The 24,933-nt window shown below is 50.4% G+C and overlaps 1 protein-coding gene across 1 annotated transcript in view; it reads right to left on the reverse strand.

Annotated features, from left to right (window-relative positions):
* The window catches only part of TJP3 (tight junction protein 3), a 59,931-nt gene extending 36,161 nt beyond the window's left edge, over window positions 1-23,770 (reverse strand). Inside the window, exons 1-4 of the mRNA XM_084614317.1 lie at window positions 23,651-23,770; window positions 3,862-3,918; window positions 3,257-3,381; window positions 2,422-2,524 (exon numbers count right to left, since the gene is read on the reverse strand). Coding sequence (XP_084470443.1) covers window positions 2,422-2,524; window positions 3,257-3,381; window positions 3,862-3,909 — 276 coding nt within the window. The 5' untranslated portion in view covers window positions 3,910-3,918; window positions 23,651-23,770. The remainder of the gene's footprint in view (window positions 1-2,421; window positions 2,525-3,256; window positions 3,382-3,861; window positions 3,919-23,650) is intronic.
* Between the last annotated feature and the right edge of the window lie 1,163 nt (window positions 23,771-24,933).

A 24,933-nucleotide genomic window follows, 5' to 3' on the forward strand; every position in this document is an offset into this window, starting at 1 on the left:
AACCAGGGCTGTAGCTAACCATGAAATGCTTGGTAGAAAGTGGACCCAAATTCAGCCCTGGTGTAAGTGGATGAGGCCTCACTTATTCAGGGTACATCTGCACTACAAAGTTAATTCGAGTTGCTGCTCTTGAGTGAGAGCGGCCACTCTCCAGCTGCGGTGTCCACACTAAGCAAAGGAGTACTTGTGGCTCCTTGGAGACTAACAAATGTATTTGAGCATAAGCTTTTGGGAGCTACAGCTCACTTCATTGGATGCATGCAGAGGAAAATACAGTGGGGACATTTTATATACACAGAGAACATGAAACAATGGGTGTTACCATACAGACTGTAACAAGAGTGATCAGGAAAGGTGAGCTATTACCAGCAGGAGAGCTGGGGGGTGGAGGGGGCCAGAGGAAGCTTTTGTAGTGATAATCAAGGTGGGCCATTTCCAGCAGTTTACAAGGACAGTAGGAGGGGAAATAAACACCTACGCTCCACTGACTCCTGGGTGGAACTAAGACTTCTGGGAGCATGTCCCATAGTTCTTTGCACTTCAGTAACTGCTTCACTGGCCAGCTCTTTGAATTCACTCTCAGTTAATTATTGAAGAACTTGTTTGTTTCTCTGGGCCCACGGGGGGAATTGTGGGAAGGCACAGGAGGACCAGCGGCTCTCAAGTGGAGCAAGCCTGCATCCACACTGCAGAGCGGTGGTGTTAGCAGCTGACAAGTTGTATGAACTCGAGCATTAGTCTGCACTAGAATCATAGAATATCAGGGTTGGAAGGGACCTCAGGAGGTCATCTAGTCCAACCCCCTGCTCAAAGCAGGACCAATCCCCAATTAAATCATCCCAGCCAGGGCTTTGTCAAGCCTGACCTTAAAAACTTCTAAGGAAGGAGATTCTACCACCTCCCTAGGGAACGCATTCCAGTGTTTCACCACCCTCCTAGTGAAAAAGTTTTTCCTAATATCCAACCTAAACCTCCCCCACTGCAACTTGAGACCATTACTCCTTGTCCTGTCCTCTTCTACCACTGAGAATAGTCTAGAACCATCCTCTCTGGAACCACCTCTCAGGTAGTTGAAAGCAGCTATCAAATCCCTCCTCATTCTTCTCTTCTGCAGACTAAACAATCCCGGTTCCCTCAGCCTCTCCTCATTAGTCATGTGTTCCAGACTCCTAATCATTTTTGTTGCCCTTCGCTGGACTCTCTCCAATTTATCCACATCCTTCTTGTAGTGTGGGGCCCAAAACTGGACACAGTACTCCAGATGAGGCCTCACCAATGTCGAATAGATGGGGACGATCACGTCCCTCGATCTGCTCGCTATGCCCCTCCTTCTACATCCCAAAATGCCATTGGCCTTCTTGGCAACAAGGGCACACTGCTGACTCATATCTATCTTCTCGTCCACTGTCACCCCTAGGTCCTTTTCCGCAGAACTGCTGCCTAGCCATTCGGTCCCTAGTCTGTAGCTGTGCAGTGGGTTCTTCCGTCCTAAGTGCAGGACCCTGCATTTATCCTTATTGAACCTCATCAGATTTCTTTTGGCCCAATCCTCCAATTTGTCTAGGTCCCTCTGTATCCTATCCCTGCCCTCCAGCGTATCTACCACTCCTCCCAGTTTAGTATCATCCGCAAATTTGCTGAGAGTGCAATCCACACCATCCTCCAGATCATTTATGATGATATTGAACAAAACCAGCCCCAGGACCGACCCCGGGGCACTCCACTTGACCCGGCTGCCAACTAGACATGGAGCCATTGATCACTACCCGTTGAGCCCGACAATCTAGCCAACTTTCTACCCACCTTATAGTGCATTCATCCAGCCCGTACTTCTTTAACTTGCTGACAAGAATACTGTGGGAGACCGTGTCAAAAGCTTTGCTAAAGTCAAGAAACAATACATCCACTGCTTTCCCTTCATCCACAGAACCAGTAATCTCATCATAGAAGGCGATTAGATTAGTCAGGCATGACCTTCCCTTGGTGAATCCATGCTGACTGTTCCTGATCACTTTCCTCTCCTCTAAGTGCTTCAGGATTGATTCTTTGAGGACCTGCTCCATGATTTTTCCGGGGACTGAGGTGAGGCTGACTGGCCTGTAGTTCCCAGGATCCACTAACTCAGGCTTTAGCTTATACCCTCTGATGGGCCAGAAAACTGGAGTTAGTAGCATCATCACAGTCCAGTTAAGGACGGAGTGTGAGAATAGGACTCAAGCTAGGGACACAACACACATTCTCACTGGAATTAACTGCGCAAGGGAGTTGCAGCCAGTTCCATGAGGGCTGCGTTTAATCCAAGGACAGACAAGTGGAACATCCAGGTGGGAAAACTTGCCCCACATCAAGGCTTTACGCTGGACCCTTGTTACCTCTCCTCCCACCCAAGCCAAGTCAGCCCCTCCCAGGCAGGATGCTTACAATGTTAGCTAACTTGCCACAGGTTTTGAGCGTCTGGATGGCAAAGGAGGAGGACACGTTCTCCATGGAAAGGCCGTTCACCATCACAATGTGATCTCTCGTCCTGGAAAGGAAAGACTCAAGTCAGGCAGATCCCTTGCCAGGGCACAGGGGAGAGTGCGATAAGGCTCCCAAGTGGCTAGGAGCAGCCCCTCAGCCCAGGCAAATGCCTCTGCAGTGACAGTCTAACCCACTTTTCACCCCCGGACAGTCTGCTGATGGGGAGCATGTTCATTTGCAGTTCTGAAAAGGCAGGTCCCACCCCAGAAAGGGCAGGAGACCCTCCCAGGTCCAAAATCCCCATGTCCTCCAATCTGCACCCCCACTGGCCTCTTCCTTCCCCAACTCCACCCCCCAGTCTGCCTCCTGACACCAAGGCAGGAGCCAGCAGCTAGAAAGGCAGATCCCCTCAGGGAGCTAGCGTAGCAGGGACTTTCCCAGCAGCTGCTACTCTCCCCTTCCTCCCACACTAGTGACCCCAGCAGACCTGCCTCCCAACCCCCACGAGGCATGTTCTGAGCATATGACTGGAGCCAGGACCTCCCGGGTTCTAACTGACTCCCTTGCTGACCTTCAGCCAATCATGCCCCTCTCTGTGCCTCAGTTTCCCCATCTGCAAAACAGAGAAGACGATAGCAACTCCTAGCTGCAGATCAGCAAGTGTTTGAAGTGTTGCTTCCTCTCATGAGTAGAGAGGGACCCGAATCCAAGATACCCCAGAACCTGGGGAAGTTTGGATCCTCTTTGCTCACAACGCTTTCCTCAGTGAATCCTTCCGGCTCCAACAGCCACTCACTGGAGCCTGCCAGCTGCTGGTCCACCGGGTACCACATCTGAGACAACGATAGAGGGGTCCCCAGCCAAGCCGCTGGGACGGTCCCTGCCTCCTGAGATGGCGATGCCAAAGCCCCTTCGAGGGTCCTAGTGCGACAGATACATACAAGGTCGGGCTCTGCACAGAGGATGCCGGCTGCAGATGGAAGGGGGAGGGCACGGTGGGTGGGCAGGCATTTCTGAGTGGCTGCTAAGCCCTGCTGTAAGCCACTTCCTTGGCAGGCCAGTTGCATCGCTGCCACGAAGGGGCTCCTACGGCCAGATTCAGCTAGCTCAGTACCACAAGGAAGCTCACGCTGCTGGGGGGCTGCTTGGCACTGGCCAGGCACTTCTCGGGTCACCCCAGCTGGCTTGCGCTGCCAGGCTGGCGTCAGCAGGGCCCCATGGGGAAGCAGCTCACGCTGCTAGGAGCCCAGCTGCTAGGAGCCCAGTCACATCGGAAGGCAGAGGGCTCCAGTCAGGGGGCTTGGCTGATCCGCAGTGTCACCGCCCACGATGAAAGCCCCGACGCCCACCCTCCCGAGGGAGACAGCGCAGTGAACAAGCAAAGGGGTGGGGCCGGCTCACCTTGCTCAGCGACACAGTGTGCTGCTCCCAGATGACCATCTCCTCCATGGCTGTAACCTGGGAGCCCGGGGAAAACAGGACGGTCAATTAACAAAATCAGATTGTTGCCCCAGTCTCCAGAGACGGGGGAGGGGTGGCCAATTTGCTCCTGTCACTTCTCTAGACCCCCAGAGATCTGGGCCTACTAGAAATCACTTTTAGCTGCAAAGAAACAAGCTGCCTTTTTCCTAAGGAGGTAACTGGCCATGGCTAGGGCTCCCATGTCCCCCTCCCCCCTAAACCCAGCGTTTAAATAAAAGACTTGCCCCTTCAGCTGCAGAGAGAGCATCTCCTATTAAGGGTGTGTCCAGGCCAGTGAAGCTAAGTGTGCTACAAACAGACGGCAACTCTCAGCATACAGAGGTCAACAGCAGGCTCATCTGAACGCAATGAGATCAGATGAAGCCAGGGAGGCAGTGTTATAGCAAGGGACAGAAGCACTGTAAATCACTTAATTAACCCGTGCCTCAGTTTCCCCAAACTGAAACAGGGATTATACCAGTCTACATCAACAGGGGATTAGGGAGGTTTATTGATGTTTTTCGAGCATTTAGGGAGAAAGCTTCTTCATTAATTTCTGGAACCTGATACCCATAATGGTTCTGTTTAAAAGGGCCCAGTTTAGTCTGTGTTGTGGATTACACCTGCTGAGACAGTCCCAGATTTGCAGGGTCTAATCCTGAATTCTCCACCAGAAGGGAACAGTGGGAGCGGAGAAAGAAAGTTGGAGGAGGGAAGAGACCAGCAAATTCCACCAGGACTGCGTCTACTTATTGTGAAAATCAACATTGCCTTCCCAGAGCCAGTAACTGCACAAGAGACAGTCAAAAGAAAAGGAGGACTTGTGGCACCTTAGAGACGAACCCATTTATTTGAGCATGAGCTTTCGTGAGCTACAGCTCACTTCATCGGATGTGATAGTCAGTTACCTCACACATGGTCCCTGACTTGAACGAATCTATTCAAACTAGGAAGAAGGACCAAGTTTATCTACAAATCAGCCTCTGACAGTTCCTACTGGATGTTTGTCTATCAAAAGACAACAATAAGTGCAAATATCACTTTTTCCATTCACAGAGCTCAATCCTACAAATACTAATAGCACCATTCACAGCTGGGGAAGCTGAAATGCAAACAGAGACGTGACTAACCCCAGAGCACATGGAGTGACAGAGCCAGGCACAGAACTTAGCCCCAGACCCTTGCCCCATGCTCTGGCATGGAATTAAGCAGCGTGAGGAGGCCAGTGATCCAAGAACAGGTAAGAGCAGAAGCCTGCATGGTTACTTATTGCTAAACAATTCACATGGGCACTTGAGAATTAAGCTGTGCGACTAGCTAGCAGAGCACACAGCGGGTGCCCCCTCCTTGCTATCTCTGCTCACTCCTCCTCTTTGTGTTCCCACAGAGGGTCTTAAACACACCAACCCAGTAAGCGGAGTCCCTGGAGGAGGCAAGTGAGGCTGGCATGGTGCGGAGAGCAGGGCACACACTGACCACCTCCACGGCCTGCCCCGGGGAGCTGGAGAACTCAGGCCTTGGCCAGAACGCAGACAGGAGCTTGTTCCGAGTCAGTCGGCTGCCAGACGCTGGAGAAGCATCAGTAGCCCCGCAACGGCCCCAATTTGGAACCCAGCTCAAGTGGACACAGCAGCAGCAGAGCCCCAGATGGATCAGGCGGGCGGCATGTGAATCACCTCACCGGCCTTTCCTCTGGGGATTCAAGTGCAATTGTCTGCAGTCCACGTCCATGTGGGAAGCAGAGGGGCTTTTAGCCAAAATGAAACTCCTGCCTTCCAGGGAGAGAGTGATTAGGAGTCAAAGACCCACAAATGCTGCGCTTGCAGTTATTGTAACCCACAGAGTTTAGAAAAGCTGCATGTTAGAAGCCTCACCAATTGGGTTATCGCAGACCTCCTCCTTGGCCTGCCCAGGGGTCAGACTGCACCAGATACAGTCCACCAGGTTACACACGGGCCCGTGACTTTAAAGTATCTATTCAAACTAGGGAGGGGAATCGGGTTTATCTACAGGTCAGCCAATATGCAAGGACAGATGACAGTTCCTACTGCATGTCGGTCTATCAAAGGACAACATACAATGAGCACTGGTACAGCATTTAATAAACGGTAAATTATAGGTTAACAACATACAGTAAGTGCTTATACAGCAGTTTCCAATAATAGAGTTCAATAATAATATCACCCATTTACCGATGGGGAAACTGAGGTACAGAGCACAGACGTGACTAATCCCAGAGCACATGGAGTGACAAAGCCAGGAACAGAACTCCAGTCCCATACCCTAGCCCCTGCTCCCCAGCGCACTGATGCACAATTAAGCAGCGTGAGGTCTGTGGTCCAAGAAAGGTAAAAGCAGAAGCCTGCATGTTCTCAGCCTGGTTTCAAGTATGGAGCAGACGGTGCATTCTGAATGAGCAGGCCCATGCTGCAAGGTTGTTATTAGGCACCTGCAGTCTCAAAACTACGGTAACCAAACACCGAGCAGTTCAGATCTTGATGGACAGCCTGGTGTACGAGAGGTGGGAAAGGATCCGCGATTGATCAAGTAACCCAGACCATACCCCCGCCGAGGGTAGGACTGTCTGCAGGGAGGCTGGACCCCAGAAAATTGGCAGAGGTGCATGGAAAATGCTCTCCCATTGTGCCAGCTCCAGCCGCCACCCACCCCACGATTTTGAGCATTAACAGCCAGCCCCGGAAAAGGGTGAAGTCTCGAGATCTCCCAGTCTCTGCTCCTCCTCAGCAGCTGGTTTTGAACATCAGGCACCACCCTCCCAGCACCTTTGTCCCCTCAGTGAAAAAACCAACAGCCGGCATCCAGAGAATGAACCTCCAGCACCAGCCGCATCACCTAGGACTGGTCACTTTTCAGTGACCACCACGGCCCTGACTCTGCCCTACGCAAGGTTGCCAACCCTCCAGGACTGGCTGGGAGTCTCCAGGAATGAAAGAGTAATTTTTAATTAAAGAGATTGTCATGTGATGAAAGCTCCAGGAATACATCCAACCAAAATTGGCAACCCTAGCCCCAGGACTGCGTCAGTGGAATTACACCAACACCGAACCAGAGTAAGTGTGGAGGCTCAGGCCCAAAAGCTCTTATCAGCGTTGAGAAAACCGCTCACAAACAACCCCCCAACCCAAGCAGATCAGCCGGGCTGATCATTCCCTCAGCTGAAAGTGTATCTGTTAGCAGGACAAGAGGCATTCCACAACCCAAGAGGAGGAATCCCGAGCAGGAAAGACATCCAGATGCCTAAAGAAGGAAACAGCCAAAAGGTGGTGTAAGCAAAAAGGACAGGTGGACAAAAAGACTCCAGGAATTGGAGAGAGGGTTTGAAATCCACAAGCTGCAGAGACTGATCAAACCTGGATCATCTTGCTTCCTTCTGCAGAGCTGATACAGTCAATAGTGAACAGACCAGGCCCTGCAGTTGCTGCACTGCAGGATACAATTAGAGAAGGGAGCAAGCCGCAAACTTCAGATCCATATTTAAAATACCCCGAAAGTTTGAGGGAGCTCTGATTCAGGCCCCTTTCTAGCCAAACCTTCCGTCTGCAGGGGAAATTACGCATCAGGTGGAATCCCTAGGTTCAGCAGACAGAGCATCCCCCCAGCACAGGATTTCTCAGAACAGCTGGCGTAGCAAAGTAGTAAACACAACGTGACAAGAAAGCAAAATACACCACCACCCAAATCTGGATATGCCTGAAAAAATTAATGTTTGCAGGTTACTGGAGGGGAGGGAGAGCTCAGTGGTTTGAGCATTGGCCTGCTAAACCCAGGGTTGTGAGTTCAACCCTTGAGGGGGTCATTTAGGGATGTGGGGGAAAAATTGGGGATTGGTCCTGCTTTGAGCAGGGGGTTGGACTAGATACCTCCTGAGGTCCCTTCCAACCAATTCTATGATTCTACAGCATGAGAAGCGATAGGATGGTGCAACCACATGCAGAGCATGTCTGCACCGTGCACAGAGCCAGTCCAGGTCAAAGGGGGTTTTGCCATTGGCTTTAACGGGAGCAGGATGGGCTGTGAGCAGACTTTCCTCAGAATCATCCTGATGTTTGCATCTCCTTCCCTCTTGAACTAGGTTGCTGGTGCAGATCTCAGCCAGGCTGGGAGTGAGCAAAAGCTGCTGCCATTGGCTGTTGGAGGCCCTATGCGAAATGCGTTTGGCAGGTCTCAATCCATGCACAAAGCCAGTCCTCACGGAGGAGCAAGCCCATCACGGAAGCCATCACACCCGATGCCCGGCGGTCACGCTCGGCCCGTGCGCCCAGGGCAGAATGGGCCGCGAGGCTGGTCTCCCCACTGGAGGGGCCCCTCTAGGTCAGGGCTGGGGGCAGTGCGTAAGGGGACACTTTCACGATTGCTGCCTGCCTCGTACCGGTTCTCCACAGGAGCCAGGGTGGGTCCATCACCAGCACAACATTCTGCACACGGGCAGAGCGGCTGACAGCGCTCAGCGCTGTGCAGAGCCAAGAGTGGAGAACGGAACCCTGCGGCGCTGCCCTTTGGGGAGTTCCCGACCCTCTCCCCTCCCCACCCCCGCTTGGATAAGATTGTTTTCTTCGCCTGGAATTGCTGTCCTTTGAACAGGCTGCTGCGGAACTGGAGCAAGATAAACCCTGTTTCTCCCTTCAGATTGTTCCCCTGCCCCACGACGGCTGTCACCACACACAGCACTTGCAAAGCTACTGGCCCAGGAGCTGTTTCGCTGGACATGCACACACCTGCTGGAGAAAGAGACTTGCCTGAAATCTTACAGCCATATTCCACAAAGCCCCAGGCTGCTGGCTGCTCCCATGGGCAGGGCTGGCCCTGGGGACAAAAGGTTCCAGGAGCTCCAAGCAGCAAGGGAGACGATCTATGCGGAGCAGGTGTGCAGAGGCCGAGAGATTCTGTGGTCAGCTGCAAGGTTCGGGCACTTTACAATCAGTTCTTCCTTCTCCCAGGGAGATGGGGGCTTACACCTGCTGCTCCGGCTCCTCCCCTGTTCCACGGCCCGCCTCCTGCTGACACAGCCAGGTGCGGGACACACCTATTCCAAGAGACCAGGCTGACGTGCGCTCAGGTGACCAGCGGTCCCAGCCAGTCTCCTGCCTGGACTTCGTTCTCATCTGGTACAAGGCTCCAGGCCAGGATTTCCCGGCAGCTGGGCCAGGGGAACAGAGCTGGCTTTGGCTAGAGAGCTGCAGGTTAGGTGCAGGCAGGAAACAGGGAATGCAGCATGCAGGTAAGGGCGCCGGACACAGATTCCAGCTGCCCCAGGCAGGGAGCCTCTCTGCGCTCTTGGGAGGAAGGAGAATGCCGAGCAAAGAGTGTTTTTGCCACCCCGCCATCCCACTAATGATGCATCCACAAGAGAATGGTTCCCAGTCACCATAAACGGATTTGCACTAGATGAGATTTAATGGCACCAGGACTCCTGGGTTCTGAGAGGTAATGGGAGCTCGTGGTAAAGCCAGAGGGTCCGTCTGCACAGCGAAAGCTGGCCTGGGCTCACCTACTGCAGCTGGCTTGGCCCCAGCTAACTCCAGGAGCAGTGAAGACAGTGCAGCCTGGGCACCAGAGCAGGCATTACAAGCCAGGCAGGGTGACCAGACCGGAAGCGTGAAAAATCGGGACTCGGGTTGGGGGTAATAGGCTTCTATATAAGAAAAATCCTCAAATATCGGGACTGTCCCTATAAAATCGGGACATCTGGTCACCCTAAGCCAGGCATGGGCTCTGGCTCTGTATTGAGCTCACTAGCCCGCTCTGAAGCCTTCCTGCTTTGTTACTGGGGCTAGCTCGGTGGATGAGCCTGTGCCCAGCTTTCACTCCATAAGCAGACCCAGAGTCAGGACTCCAGGGTTGCTTCTCCAGCCACTGACTTCGCACTGCTTTGGGCAAGTCACCTCAGTTTCCCCATTTGTAAAATGGGACCCCTAATCCTTATGCTATACATAGTACTGCAGTATCCCCTAGAGGCATAGCTGGCATCAAATTAATGCTCATTAACATGGGTAAGCTACTGTGACGTCCCCGCTGAAGGGAGCTATACAAGCACAAAGCATTAGTATCCTTCTGGCGAGGAGGGGTCAGCCCACGCTGCATCCTCACACATTTCATAGCATGGACCACACCTTGGCTGGTGGACACCTCTCCTCCTATTCATGATCACGAGCCATCTGTCTTGCCATTCATGAGCATTCGGCCTCACTTCCCTGGGGCAAATGACAGCAATTTGGAAAGTTTGTTGATGCATTTTAACAGCTGGAAACGTGGAGAAGCCGGTTCCATGGGATCTCTCTGCAGGCTGCAGTCTGGGAGCGACTAGATTAGCTCACTTCTCCTGTAGCCTCCCACGATGTTCCTTTATCTCTGGCTTTAGCAGGCCATAAGGAATGGAGCTGGTTGTGATTTTCTGTGTCAGGCTGAGTGCTGCAGGACACCTGCAGGATTCCTCTCTCTCATGTGCAGCATTGTTTGACAGCCTACACTCAGCGCCTTGTTTGCTGCACGCAAAGAGCAGCGCAGGGATTCGGGCTTTTGCCTCTGTTCGCAGTAAGTCTGCTCTTTGCTTTGCAACAGATGTTTACATTTGGAAAAGGCAATAGGAGAATCCTGGTATGAGCACAGGATTGCAAACAGCCCCAAGGTCAGCCCAGAGTGAAAAGGGAACGGGCCTAACATGTTCTCTTCTATTTAGGTTCTTATACCACCCTCATCACCACAGGATCTGGGCACCTTCCAGCCATGCATTAAGCACGGTGATTAACATCTGTCATGCGTTTGTTCTCTCCTCCTCTCCGCAGGGGCAGAAGTGTGTGCAGCGGAGTGTTTTGTTGTGGATTTTTTTTTGGTAATCACACACACACAGGCGCCAATTTTTGTTGGCGTCGGTGGGTGCTCGCGCCCCCCCTACCCCGACTCCGTCCCCTCACTGTCCCTATTTGACCCCTCCCCAAAACCCAACCCCGGTCCCGCCACTTCCCGGAGCCTGCCCTATTCCTCCTCCTCTCTCCCAGCGCTTGCGCCGCGAAACAACTGTTTCGCGGCACAAGTGCTGGGAAGGAGTGGGGAGAAGCAGGACGCGGCAGCGCGTTCAGGGGAGGAGGCAGAGGCAGCGGTGAGCTGGGGCGGGGAGCTGCCGGTGGGTGCAGAGGACCCACCAATTTTTCCTTGTGGGTGCTCCAGCCCCAGAGTACCCACTGAGTCGGCGCCTATACGCACACGCCCACACACACACACACTCGGTGCAGAAGGTGGGGAGGTTTGTGATGGTCATTAGCTCCAGGGGGAGTTCATTGCATGTCTACACAGCAATGTAAGCCCAGGGGCAGTGGGACTTGGGTCAGCTCACCTGTGTCAGGGAACCCTGGTCTTGACTGTCTACACCGCATTTTAATCCTAGGCTAGGGATGGTCTCATCTGTGGTCAAACCAAGTGCTCTGGCAGCCATACTGTGGTGCACAGGCCCAAGTCAAAGGAAACGTATTCCAAAGTTCTAGCACTCCCACCACCTACCAGTGTTGACACTCTAGCCCAGGGGCGGGCAAACTACGGTCCGTGGGCCGGACCCAGCCCGCCAGCCATTTTAAGACGGCCCTTGAGCTCCTGCTGGGGAATGGGGTCTGGGGCTTGCCCCACTCCTGCGCTCCAGCTGGGGAGCAGGGTTGGGGGCCGCTCCACGCGGCTCCCAGAAGCAGCAGCATGCCCCTCCTCTGGCTCCTACATGTAGGGGCAGCCAGGGAACTCTGCTCTACACGCTGCCCCCGCCCCAAGCGCCGCCCCTACAGCTCCCATTGGCCGGGAACCGCAGCCAAGGGGAGCTGCAGGGGCGGTGCCTGCAGATGGGGCAGCATGGAGAGCTGCCTGGCTGTGCCTCTGCATAGGAGCCGGGAAAGGGACATGCCATTGCTTCCAGAAGCCGCTTCAGTTAAGAGCTGGCTGGAGCCTGCACCCCTGAGCCTCTCCCCATGCCCCAACCCCCTGCCCTGATCCTACTGCCACCCTCGGAACCCCTTGATCCCAGCCCGGAGCATCCTCTAGCACCCCAAATCCCTCATCCCCAACCCCACCCCAGAGCCTGCACCCCCAGCCAGAGCCTGCATCCCTTTCCGCACCCCAACTCTCTTCCCCATCCCTGATCCCCCTCCCACCCTCTGAACCTCAAACTCCCACCCTCCCTCAGTCCCAGCCAAGAGCACCCTCTTACACCTCAAACTCCTCATCCCCAGCTGTAACGAAGTGGGAAAGTTCTTAATGTTCTCTCTGAATACTGTGTGGGTGCCTCAGTTTCCCCTAGGCATTTCTTAAGTATCTAGGTGGTGGGATAAGGGTGTGATTGTTGCAGAGCCCTCGAGGGCCAGTGTGATGGCGTCTGCACAGAGAATGGCCAACACTCTGTCTCCAGGCAACTGATGACCTTCCTCTGCAAAGATGTCAACTGAAGGTGTTCGAAAACAAAGAGATCAGGTGACCTCCTGGCCCAGGAAAGAGACAAAGGCCAGAGGAGTGGCCAGAGAGTTTCAGTTTTGAGCTGGCTGGGGAAATGGAGGGAGGCCCAGGTGGGGCTCTGGTCTCCTTGGCCCCAAGATGGACCTGACTGAGGGGTCCTTTTTTCCATACCTACAAGCTCTGTTTTAGACCGTGTTCCTGTCGTCTAATAAACCTTCTGCTCTCCTGGCTAGCTGAGAGTCACGTCTGACTGCGGAATTGGGGTGCAGGGCCCTCTGGCTTCCCCAGGACCCCGCCTGGGCGGACTCACTGTGGGAAGCGCACGGTGTGAGAAGGGGATGCTGAGTGCTCCGAGGTCAGACCCAGGAAGGTCGAAGCTGTGTAAGGTGTGAGCTTCTTGCCCTGGAGACAGTCTGCTCACAGAGAGGAGGCTCCCCCAGTGTCCTGCCTAGCTTCGTATGGAGTAGTTCCAGAGCATCGCTCTGTGACTCCGTGACACCAGCCCCACCCCAGAATCTGTACCCCCAGCCAGAGCCTTCACCCCCCGCCCCACACACTCTACTCCCCAGCCCGGAGCCCCCTCCCACACCTTGAACTCCTCATTTCTGGCCCCACCCTAGAGCCCTCACCCCCTCCCACACCCCAGCCCCAATTTTGTGAGCATTCATGGCCCGCCATACAATCTCTATTCCCAGATGTGGCCCTCGGGCCAAAGAGTTTGTCCTAGAGCAGGAGTGGGCATGGTGCCTGGGGGAAAACTCTACTGCCCACCCTGTTTCCTAACTGTGCCGATGCTACGGATGGACTCAGGCACCCATGAGGCGCATTAGGACTCAAACCATATAATGCCTCCTTTGGGGGCCGTCTCCGTAGACCGACGGCAGGTTGAGAAGGCTTATACTGAACAGCCGTCTAATGTGAGAGCCGGGCTCTCCAGTTCTAGGCCGGAAAATGCCCCTGTGCACCTGTTCTGAGGAGAAGGGCCGTCAAACTGTCACAGTGAAACTCTGCCATTCTTCATTTGTAACTGGGTTGTTCAATGAAGGGGTTTGGGTTGGTTGATTTTTTATTTATTTTTGTCTGTTGTGAAGTTTGACATAAAATGTAGGCTCCAAGTGTGGAGTGGCGCAGTGTGGCTCCAGGGCTGGGCGTGCTGCATGCTGCTGCCTGCCCTGCAAGAGGACAGGAACAGGGAGCATCTCGGCCAGGCAGCAATGGCGCATGTGGCCGCTGCACTGGCTGCCGGCAGCGCTGCTTGTCTGCTGCCGGGAACTCTGGGGTACATCTAGAGGACTTCTGGGACCTGAGTCAAGCCAGGGCCACGTGCACGCAGGAAAGCAATAGGGCCCAGACCCTAGGACCCAGCTCAACACAGGCTTGGGCCCTCCAGCCCTGCAGGTTCCTGGGAGCCTGGCTCCGAGCCCTAGGTTAGGGCATTTGCAGTGTGGACACAAGGTGGGTTTGGCTTGAGTCTGGGCTCACGCTGCTGTGTAGAATTACCCTAAACTCCGTCTCTTAGACATGGCCAATTCCCCTGCTTGTCTAGCGTCCTGTCTCTGACAGGGGTCAGAACCGGATGCTTCAGAGGAAGGTGCAAGACACCCCTACCCCTTGGGGAAGTTCATCCCTAACACCCTGTGAAGGATCGCAGATCTTGCATCCATGCCTACGGGCCCCCAGGCAGGACTTGGGCCATGACATCCACCCAACAGCTCACCAGAGTAACTGCTGCTTCCGGGAGCTGCTTGAGGTAAGCGCCGACTGGAGCCTACACCCCTGAGCCTCTCCCCATGCCCCTGCCCCAGTTCTGATCCCCCTCCCATCCTCTGAACCCCTTGATCCCAGTCCAGAGCACCCTCCTACACCCCAAAACTCCTCATCCCCAGAGCCTGCACCCCCAGCCAGAGCCCCCCGGTGCCCCAATCTCCTGCTCCAGCCCAGAGCCCCCTCCCGTACCCTGAACTCATTTCTGGCCCCACCCCAGAGCCCGCACCCCCAGCCAGAGCCCACACCCCCTCCCACACCCCAACCCCAATTTCATGAGCTTTCATGGCCCGCCATATAATTTCCACACCCAGATGTGGCCCTTAGGGCAAAAAGCTTGCCCACCCCTAATCTAAGACATGAAATCACAAACATCTGTCCCAAAAAGCTAAGTTTGCTGTAATCTGTTTAAAGCAAAACTGCTGGGAATTTGGCAAGCTGTTGGCATATAGACTTAAGCAAAAAGCGAACAGAAAGAAGATTGCTACCATGACAAATAGCAACAATAAGTTATATACAACACAGTCAGATATTCAAAGAATTTCAACAGTTTTATGTAGCTGATGAGGGAAGATAGTCCACTAGAAAGTTATCTAGGTTGTCTCTGCCACAGATCTCGGACTCTCAAAAGGAACTTTTAGATGCTTCTCTAGAAATCACAGAACTGACTCAGGCTATAACAGAAATAAAGGGTGGAAAGATTCCTGGTGCAGATGGGTTCCCAACTGAATTTTACAAAATGTTATCTGAAATTTTAACACCTAGATTATTGAATATGTTCAGTGAGGCCCAGGATGAGCTAACCCTCCCACCTACTCTTAAAGGAGCTGTAATTTCTGTTATTCCTAACCTGGGAAAGACCTTGAACTATATAGTAATTACAGGCCAATTTCTTTAATCAATTGTAATGCTAAAATTTTAGCTGAAGTTCTTGCTGTATGAGAGAACTTTGTCCAATCCCATATTATACACATAAATCAGGTAGGTTTACTTTATAATAGACAAGGCTCAGATAATTTGCATCAACTGATTGATATTATTGCCCTTAGGTGTCATTTCTTTACACACTGTAAAGGCCTTTGACTGCATAGTCTGGGACTGTCTTTTTCCTGTGTTAGCAAAATTTGGATTTGGTGACCCATGTATTGCTTGGATGAATCTTTTATATTCTATCCCAATTTCTAGGGTAGTTACCAATGGTATTATTTCTACCCCATTTCCATTACAGAATGATACGAGGCATGGCTACCCCCTTCCTCCTCTGTTTGATTTAGCTCTAAAACCTTTAGCCATTGCCATCCGAGCTAGTTAATATATTCACGGGATCAAGGTGGTCCGAAAAGAGCACAAAATTATGCTCTGTGGATGATGCTCTTGTATTTGTGTCTAAGCCTGAGGTTACCATCACTAACCTTCTAACCACTATTAATAAATCTGGATTCCTCAGGATATCAAATTAATTGGGGGAAATCAGAAATCTTAGGCATTAACAAATATGCCCACAAAGGCCTTTCCTCAAATTGGGAATTTCAAGGGCAATCATCTTATATGAAATATTTAAGAATACCAATTCTCAAAACTATTCAGGACATTCCTAAGATAAATACAGATCCAATTAATGCCCAAGTGGCTGACAATTTGGGGAGATAGAGTGTGTTAACCCTCAGTTTGTTTATTGGATAAAATTAATATACTGACAATGAATGTCCTTCCCAGAATTTTGTTATGTCCTGTGGGGGCTCCCTATTTCTATTCCTCAAACTCATTTTAAAAAAATTCAATAATATTTTCAGAATGTTCCTTAGGAGTGCAGGTAAGAAACCTAGACTGGTTCTGAACAAATTACAGCTCCCCCTGTCTCTGGGAGGATTTCATTTTCCCAACTTGGAAAATTATCATATCTCCTTTTTGTTAAGCCCGACATCTTGGTGGCTGTTAGATATGACCCCACAGACCCCACCTTGGGTTCAGACTGAACAAGAATTAGTATACTCTCTCCCACTTTCAGGCATTGTAGGATCACATTATTATAGATTTGATGGCTCCAGAGCTCCCACAATAGCATTTGTGAGGCAAGCTTGGTCAAATTTAGCTAAAAAAATTCTGCTTCCATCCATTTTTCCATGTAGATGTGGTCCTCTGGAGCAATCCTATCCTTAAAATCAGCAGCAAAACTTTAATGTGGAGGGACTGGATGGCCACAGGAATTATGACTGTGTCACAGCTAACTAACAAGGATAAATTTAAACCACTTGTAGACCTTCAACAACAATTTGGCATGCCCTGCTCTGGACCATGGAAATATCTTCAGTTAAAGCATTGACTTCTACATGTATTTGCACTGGATGCATTGAGAGCTCCAGAACGTTTATTATTTTGAAGGAAATGTCCTGGATTTTCTCAGCCAGTGGTATCCTTTTATTATTGTCTGGTCCAAAGAACTCTGCCAAAGATTGCGAACTTTCTACTGAAATTTGGGACTGAAATTTGGATACACAGCTATCTCTGGCCCAGTGGAATACAATTTTATCTAATGTTTAAAAAGCAACTATAGACCTGAGACTACAGCTCATTCACCAAAAGACACACTTTTTTGAATATAGTTGTCCCCATATAGGCTAATGGTAATGGGTCTCATAAATACTGACCACTGTTGGAAATATAATTCCCTTGGTGTTACATTAGCTCATATGTTTTGGGAGTGCCCCTGTATAAAGAATTTCTGGTATGAGGTGGGTCAAAGGACCAATTTGATATTGTATGCTAAACTGGAGCCCTCCCACTTAAGTTTCATTCTTGTATATATTCTGGATAGCTGGAGATTACCTGGTAACAAGGCAGCATGGTTCCAATGTGCATCTTTGATTGCTAAAAAGTTAATCCTGCAAAAATGGTCAATCCCCACCAAATAGTGATGCCTGGCTCAGTGATACAGCTGACCTTGCAGCTAATGAACAACTGGCATTCTACAGAAGGGGTATGCCTGAAAAATTCAAAACAATTTGGAATGACTCTTTAAGAGGTCTATGATTAATGTATACTCTGAAGAAAGATATCTTACTTCACTGCTTTTATCCTACTGTCTTTACTTTTGTATTATGTTGAATCTGGTGTTTTGGTATATTTGTTGTATTTGAAAAATGAATTCAAAGTTATAAACAAAAACAAACCAACAAGATGGTTCTCATTGCCTGGATGAAAATCTACAGGCAGGTTCCTGGGAGAAGACCATGGATGAGATGTGCCAAGGTAAGAAACGTGATCAAACAGGTCATGAACCACCAGTTCTTTACCAAAAAGGACTCCAGTTATTCCTACAGGAGTCAGTCCTGTCTGTATCTATTATGGATAGTTTAACAATTATCTGGAGTCCAGGTATCTGTTCTGAGCTCACGTGCGCTGCACAGTCCTTATCAACTTTCATGATCTGACCACCACATGGAGCAGTGAGGAGGACCTCAGAGACACTTCATTTCTAGGGAGCCCTGGGGATTTTCTTCCCAGGCCCTATACAGAAGTATTTCATTTCTATTCTAGTCTCTGCCATCAAGACATGAAGCCCTATTTGCTTCAAGGACTTTTCATAGAATCCATGGCCAGAAGGGACCATTGTGATCATCTAGTCTGATCTCCTGTATAACACAGGCCAGAGAATTGCGCCAAAATAATTCCTAGCAAGACAAATATCCAATCTTGATTTAAACATTCTCAATAATGGAGAATCCACCACGAGTCTTGGTAAATTGTACCAATGGTTAATCACCATCGCTGCTAACTGTTTATGCCTTATTTCCAGTCTGAATATGTCTAGCTTCAATTTCCAGCCACTTAAATGCTCTGTCCCCAGATTGGTGATGCATGCAAGATATAAAACACAGTTGCTGGAATACATACAATTAAGGACTATTAAGGACAATTCCACTAAGGTGACAGACCCATATGTAAGCCATACATCATCAGGATGTTCTTTGGGGAGGGATCTCATCTTTTCTTTTCAGACCCCACTTACAGTCCTACAGAATCTCTTCACCCAAACAACTGTAATGTATTATTTTCCCTTCTACAGGACGTGGTTCTATTTTCATGTCTGCTGCTGACTCGCTGCATGACCTGGGTCAAACTGTTCTCTCTCTCTGTGTGCTTGTTTTCCCATCTGTACAATAGGGATAAGGACCGGCAGTGATGTAGCCTCGCTGTTGTTAGTGCATTCGATCCCACAGCTCTCATAGCTCTTTACAAACATGAAGGCTTTAAGTCTCATTAAATCCTTGTGAAGTAAGCCATTGTTTTCTCCCCGTTTTACAGACAGGGAAATTGAGGCACAGAGCAAGTTTCACAACATGTTTATGGCAGAGCCAAAGCTAGAACCCAGATCACCCAGTCCGACACATTAGCCACAAAGCCAGTTTTGTCCCTGCTTTTGTCAGTGGGAACATTCCCTAGTGTTTGATATTCTGTGGGGCCACATTTCTTAGGGACACCGGCAAGGGGCATTTTTGTTTTGGTTGCTACTCTTCAGCAGACCTTTTATTTCCATACTGCAAGATCCCTGCTGCGCTAGTGATCACCGTGTGCGCGATGGCACGTCTACCTTGGGAGAGACGCGCGGTGCAGACAGGCAGAGTGAAGCAGCCAGTCTGGGTACCAATTTATACAGAAGCCCAACTTCAAAAGAAACACACACCAGAACATTTGGACTAAAAGCTCTAGAATCTCAGCGGTGCAGCTCTCGCCATCACAGAGCCACGAGCCTTCTCAGGGGGGCGGCACAACTGCTCGGAAAGCCAAGGTGTGCAAAGAGGAGAGGGACAAATTAAGGGAGGGGGCAGCTGCACTCTAGACAGAATCATCTTTTCACAGGCGGAGTCACAAAAGCAGCATTGTCTGGTGGCTAGAGCAGGAGCCTGGGGGTCAGGACTCCTGCGCTAGTTCCCTTTCTGCCCATAACCTTGGGCAAGTTAGTCACATGGAGGACAAGTATCTCCCCCCTGTAAAATGGGGCAGGGAGGCTTTGTAAAGCACTGGACCATCAGAGAGAGGAGCCATAGAAGCAGACCGTTGTGTTTAAAAACAAAAAGGAAGGTGTAGGCAGGGCCAAATCCTGCGAGGCTGGGCCATGGGCGCCTCTGCAGAAGGATTGCAGGAATTCCCCAGAATCCCCCTGCCTTATGGGGAGCTGGGCCCTCCCCGGCTGTGGCTAGAGGTGGACTGGAACCAGAAAGGTTTCAGAGTAACAGCCGTGTTGGGGACACTGGGCATGACTACTAGGTAACTCGAGGGGATGGAAGACCACGAGTGTCGATGAAGCCCCCTCGCACTAGGCCCAAGTATCCTTGCCCCCCCCCCCCGCCTGGAGGCGCACACAGCAGTTATGCTGAGGATCTGCAACAATATGTTGCAGAGTCAGACTGCCTGAAACTAAACAAGGCCAAACAGGGCAGATATGGAAGAACAATGCTGAATAAAGCAGCTTTATGTATAGTTTAACAAATGATACAAAAAACAAGGAAACTAGCTGGGAACTGGATTGGCCGGCTATATGGATACTTAGGGCAGCTTGCTATTGGTAAGTATGCTGAAGAAAGGATGTATAAAAGCCTGTGTAACTTTCTGCTCTGCTTTCCACAGTATGCATCTGATGAAGTGAGCTGTAGCTCACGAAAGCTCATGCTCAAATAAATTGGTTAGTCTCTAAGGTGCCACAAGTCCTCCTTTTCTTTTTGCGAATACAGACTAACACGGCTGCTACTCTGAAACCTTTCTGCTCTGTGTACAGGATTTGAGATTCTAATCTCCCTGTACCTTTTTGAAGCTTCAAATAAACTTTTCTGCTTCTCCACCCCGTTGCGATTATTGGGTGAAGCATACTGGGTAGCGAACCCCCCCCACCACCGCTGTTGCTCGCCTCTGGCACTGTGTGCTGGCAACAGCCGTGTTAGTCTGTATTCGCAGGAAGAAAAGGAGGACTTGTGGCACCTTAGAGACTAACCAATTTATTTGAGCATGAGCTTTCGTGAGCTACAAATAAATTGGTTAGTCTCTAAGGTGCCACAAGTCCTCCTTTTCTTGGAGCCAGAAAGAGAGCACAGTGGGGAGTGGCACAGGGAAAGATAGCTCAGTGACTGAGCCCAGCTGCTTAGACACCTGCTGAAGCAGATGCAATCAACAGGCTCCTAGCCTAGGTCTGAACTGGCTGCAGTCTTTGACCCGAAACTCCTCTGCAGGGCGGGACAGTGGGCGTTAAAACAGGCTAGTTTTACTGGCATCAGGAAGGCAATCAGAGCCGTCCTGAATTCTCCACCCTGCTACATTGCCCAAGGTGAGGAGCAGTTTCTATTGCCCCTAGCCCCAGCTCTCTCCTTTATTGGCTGCCCAGCACAGGGAGTTCTGAGAGGCCTAGTGCAAAGATAAACCGAGTGGTTTTGAGGAAGGGAGGCCCAGAGGGGAACACACATGCAGTCCCCAGGAAAGGGCTCTCTACTATCACTGCACATGGGAGTGTCCAAGTGGGGGAATTCAGAAGAGGCGACAGCCAGATTGCTAGCTCTAGTAAGCGCACGTTTACCTCAAAGCACTACCCCTTACTAATGACCTGCAGCCCCCTCCACTAGTCCAGCCTTGGCCTCCCCACCCCCACTGCTCTGCCAGGGCCCTTGGGAAAGGATCTGCAGCCCCTCCCCTGCAATTCCCCTTGATCCTCCCCACTTTTGCACTCGGAGGAGCAAGATTACAGGAGCAATTCAAGTGCCTGCACAGGTTTGCTTCTGCCTTGATGGAATTTTGCTCCACCCTTGGGGCACTTAAACACTAGCCTAGCTGTGGTGGGTGTGCCCATGCTGAGCGAGAGAAGACACCCAATCAAACAGCCAGAGAAGCTGGTTTGGCAGGTTTCATTGCAGAAACCACCCCCACACTCTCAGCCTGCTAAATCAAGCAGTATCTCGAAAACACTGACCATAGCCCTAGCCTGGCTGGGGGGCTGGAACAGTTTGTACAGTGAGGGTGCTGAGAGCTACTGAACCAATCTGTAAACCCTGTATGTGATGGAACCACTTCAAGCCAGGGCAGCTCCCCTTCCCCGGCCGCCCTAGTTCCAGCACCTATGAGCCTGACTCCCATTGCAGCCCATGGCACAGGGCTACTACAGAAGGAAGGAGACAGCAACAGCCCAGTATTTTGTCATTGTGCTTTAAGCACCGACTGAGCACAGACCCTGACAGCTCACCGTGTAAACAACCACAGTTGTGGGGAAACTAGAGGCAGGGAGGGTCTGGTCTAAGAGCGTCTCTTAAAATCCAGGTTTCAGAGTAACAGCCGTGTTAGTCTGTATTCGCAAAAAGAAAAGGAGTACTTGTGGCACCTTAGAGACTAACCAATTTATTAGAGATGCCTTTCCCACCAGTTTCTGAGTCAGGCCCTAGCAATCCAGGAGGGCTCCACAGGAATGATGTGATTGCAGTCTTAGGCTGGGAGCTCTGAGGCAGGGAGCTTGGCCCCTGGTTTGTATATACCGCACTGGGCGCACTACAAATAGCGGTTTTGTCTTTTCCTTTCCTTTCCTACTGCCCAGCAGAGATGTGGCTGAACAAACATGCAAGGACACAAAAGCTTTTAGGACTTTTCCCCAGGGCTTAAATTCAGATCAGGTCCCATCTGTGCTACAGATGGAAACAGTGGTATAATCAGACCCTCTGACTTAGTTTTATTTGCAGCATAGATTTGGCCCCGAGAGTGTATCCTGTCACATATGCAGATTTGGCTCTAAGTTACACTTGTATAAATCCAGAGTAACTACATAAAGCTGCCTAGAATTTCTTAAAACTTGTTTTTCATCAAAGCGCCTTTGTTGTCTGCAGTTCACCTACTTATGCCTCACTCTGCTCAGCAACATGCTTCAGGGTCATCAGAGAGACTGTTTACATCCAAGCAAGCTACTTTGTGGCTACAGCAAAGAGCTGTTTGCTTCGCTGCCGGGTGCAGGGGAGGGCCCCTGAGACACACCAGTGTGATGGAGTTTAGATGAGTGAAATCAGTCAGGCTTTGGGGAAGTTAGCCTAACACTTCAGAGCTCATATTTGAAATGAAATGCTGGGGAGTTTAATTGATTTTAACTTTCTGTTTCCAGGCGCTAGGCTCAGCTCTGTGTTAAAGTCACTGGCCATAGCAAATCATGTAGAGCTGACAAGAGTGAAAGGTGTTAGGATATAGATATTCAGGCCTGTCTATAAAGGCCTATACTCTAAGAATTTAGGTATATTCTTATCACTTAGCTAGTTCTAGAGGTATAAAAGAAAGAATCAAAATCACTGTCTGCTGGTATAAGGGCCTTCTCTTACTGTGACAGTCTGAGGCCCTGTTCTCAGGCTAAGGCCTTTGGCTAAACAGCAGAGGCTGCCATAAGCTGGGAAGCGACCGGTCACATCCTCACGTTCCAAACTAGTCATATTGAAATAAGGTGCTATTGGGCTGTTAGGATACAATCCTGTCCTGATAGTGCCTTTCGCCTCCAGAGAAAGGGAAGTGCCTAGAAAATGCAAAAGGAAACTTAGTTTGATAGCATCCTGTCTGGCAAGAACTCACATATCAATAGCTGGGATGTGAAATACTCACTTCTGTATTGTTTTGTCATTATAGTTCCCACTTTGCTATTGTTTATTGGCATGGTCTCTGTCTGGTTCTGTGATTGTTTCTGTCTGCTGTATAATTAATTTTGCTGGGTGTAAACTAATTAAGGTGGTGGGATATAATTGGTTAAATAATCATGTTACAATATGTTAAGATTGGTTAGTTAAATTTCAGTAAAATGATTGGTTAAGGTATAGCTAAGCTGAACTCAAGTTTTACTATATAGTCTGTAATCAATCAGGAAGTAAGGGGGGGGATTGGAATTATGTTTTGCTAAGGGGCGGAAATGGGAACAGGGACACAGGTGTAAGGCTCTGTGGTGTCAGAGCTGGGAAGGGGGACACTAAGGAAGGAAATGGGAATCATGCTTGCTGGAAGATCACCCCAATAAACATCGAATTGTTTGCACCTTTGGACTTCGGGTATCATTGCTCTCTGTTCATGCGAGAAGGACCAGGGAAGTAAGCGGGTGAAGGAATAAGCCCCCTAACAGTGAGTTTCCTTTACAAAATTGCCATTAGAGATGGGTTCCAACTGCAAAATTCAGTTCTAGAGCTGCCCTCCCTCAGTTTAGCACTTGAAGGCTGATTCTTTAAGAAGCACCTATAAAAGTAAATAGGAATTTTTTAACATTGCTCCCTCATTCCAGGGGAGCTTTAAGTACTTCTGGACACATCCGTCCCTTGGAAACACTACAGCAGGGTCTGAAAGGCCATTCTATTGCCTCTCCTGGCTTCCAGGGAGGTGTGCAGACAAAATGGGTCAGACCGTACTTTTTCCAGCTCAAAAAGTACATTGTTTTTCAGCTGTGGGCTAGCATCGAGGGATTCCCTCTCCCTCCACCACAACCCAGTTAAATCAAAGCCACAGTTTCACCGCATTAAACACTCACCTTTTGGAGTGGGAGGTGTTTGCTCCTCAGCAACAGAGAAAGTCACTGGGATTCAGCCACACATAGAGACGACTCCCTGGTGCTCCCCTACCAGGAAGAAGACAACTCTCCACTCCCCAGGTAGAGCCTCCTTGAAATATGCAGCAGCCGCTTTCATTTCAGGACGGCTCGCTTAACCCTTTGTGGGCCACACGCTGGAAGGCAAACAGAGGGTGGAAAAAAAAGAAAAGGAGTACTTGTGGCACCTTAGAGACTAACCAATTTATTAGAGCATAAGCTTTCGTGAGCTACAGCTCACTTCCTCAGATGCATCTCATCTCAGCTGTAGCTCACGAAAGCTTATGCTCTAATAAATTGGTTAGTCTCTAAGGTGCCACAAGTACTCCTTTTCTTTTTGCGAATACAGACTGACACGGCTGTTACTCTGAAACCGGAAAAAAAAGGTAACTTTGGGGAACTGGAACTTGGGCAATTAACCCTTTGGGAAACAGGACTTGGGCAATTATGCTGGCAATTAAACATACAGGAAGACTGAGAGCAGGCCAGAAAATACTCCTTATACCTGGGGGAACCCTAAAAAATTAATAGGTAGGAGAGACAAGTCTCTGTATTGCAAGGGGATGGGGCTGATCTAAAACAGCCTTGCACATTTCTTTCTCACCCTCCCCTGCTCACCTGGGAGGGGTGTTTCTTCCTTAGCATCTCCCTAGCAAGGACAGGTGAGGGGCTGGGTGCTTGGGCTGGGAAACTGGCATGGCATTTTTGCAAGGGGGATCAAACGGCTCTTTCCTCCCCAGCCTGCTATGACTCTGTGGTTTCGAGGCACCTTCCCACCTGCATTAGTACCACAAGCCTCTGGCCAAGATGCATCTCAGTCAGCCAGAGGAGTCCCTATTGAGCAATAAGAGTTGTCGTGTCCCCCCTCCCCCCCACATCCCCAGGGCTTTCTCTTCTGCAGCACCCTCAGCACCAGGGAGCAAAAAAGAGTGGGGCATTCTCTCCCCTGTGCTGACTAGCTGCTAGCTCCAATAACCACCTGCCCTGCATGCTCCATCCCTCATCTCCCCTACCCGTTTCTATGGCCCCGCTCCCTCCCTTGTCTCCTCATCTAGCAAATCTCCCTGCACCCATGAAAGTCCTTCTGAAGGATTAAACAAAACATGCAGCACTCAGTGACATTTACACCTGTTGCTCTGCTCGTCTGTTACCCCCCCTTCCCTCCTTGGGTCTGGTCTGTTTTGGATGGAAACTCTCCAGGGAAGGGACTCTCTAGTACTCTGTCT

The sequence above is a fragment of the Lepidochelys olivacea genome (genome assembly GCF_965140295.1).
Source record: "Lepidochelys olivacea isolate rLepOli2 genome assembly, chromosome: 25".
NCBI classification, from domain to species: domain Eukaryota; kingdom Metazoa; phylum Chordata; order Testudines; family Cheloniidae; genus Lepidochelys; species Lepidochelys olivacea.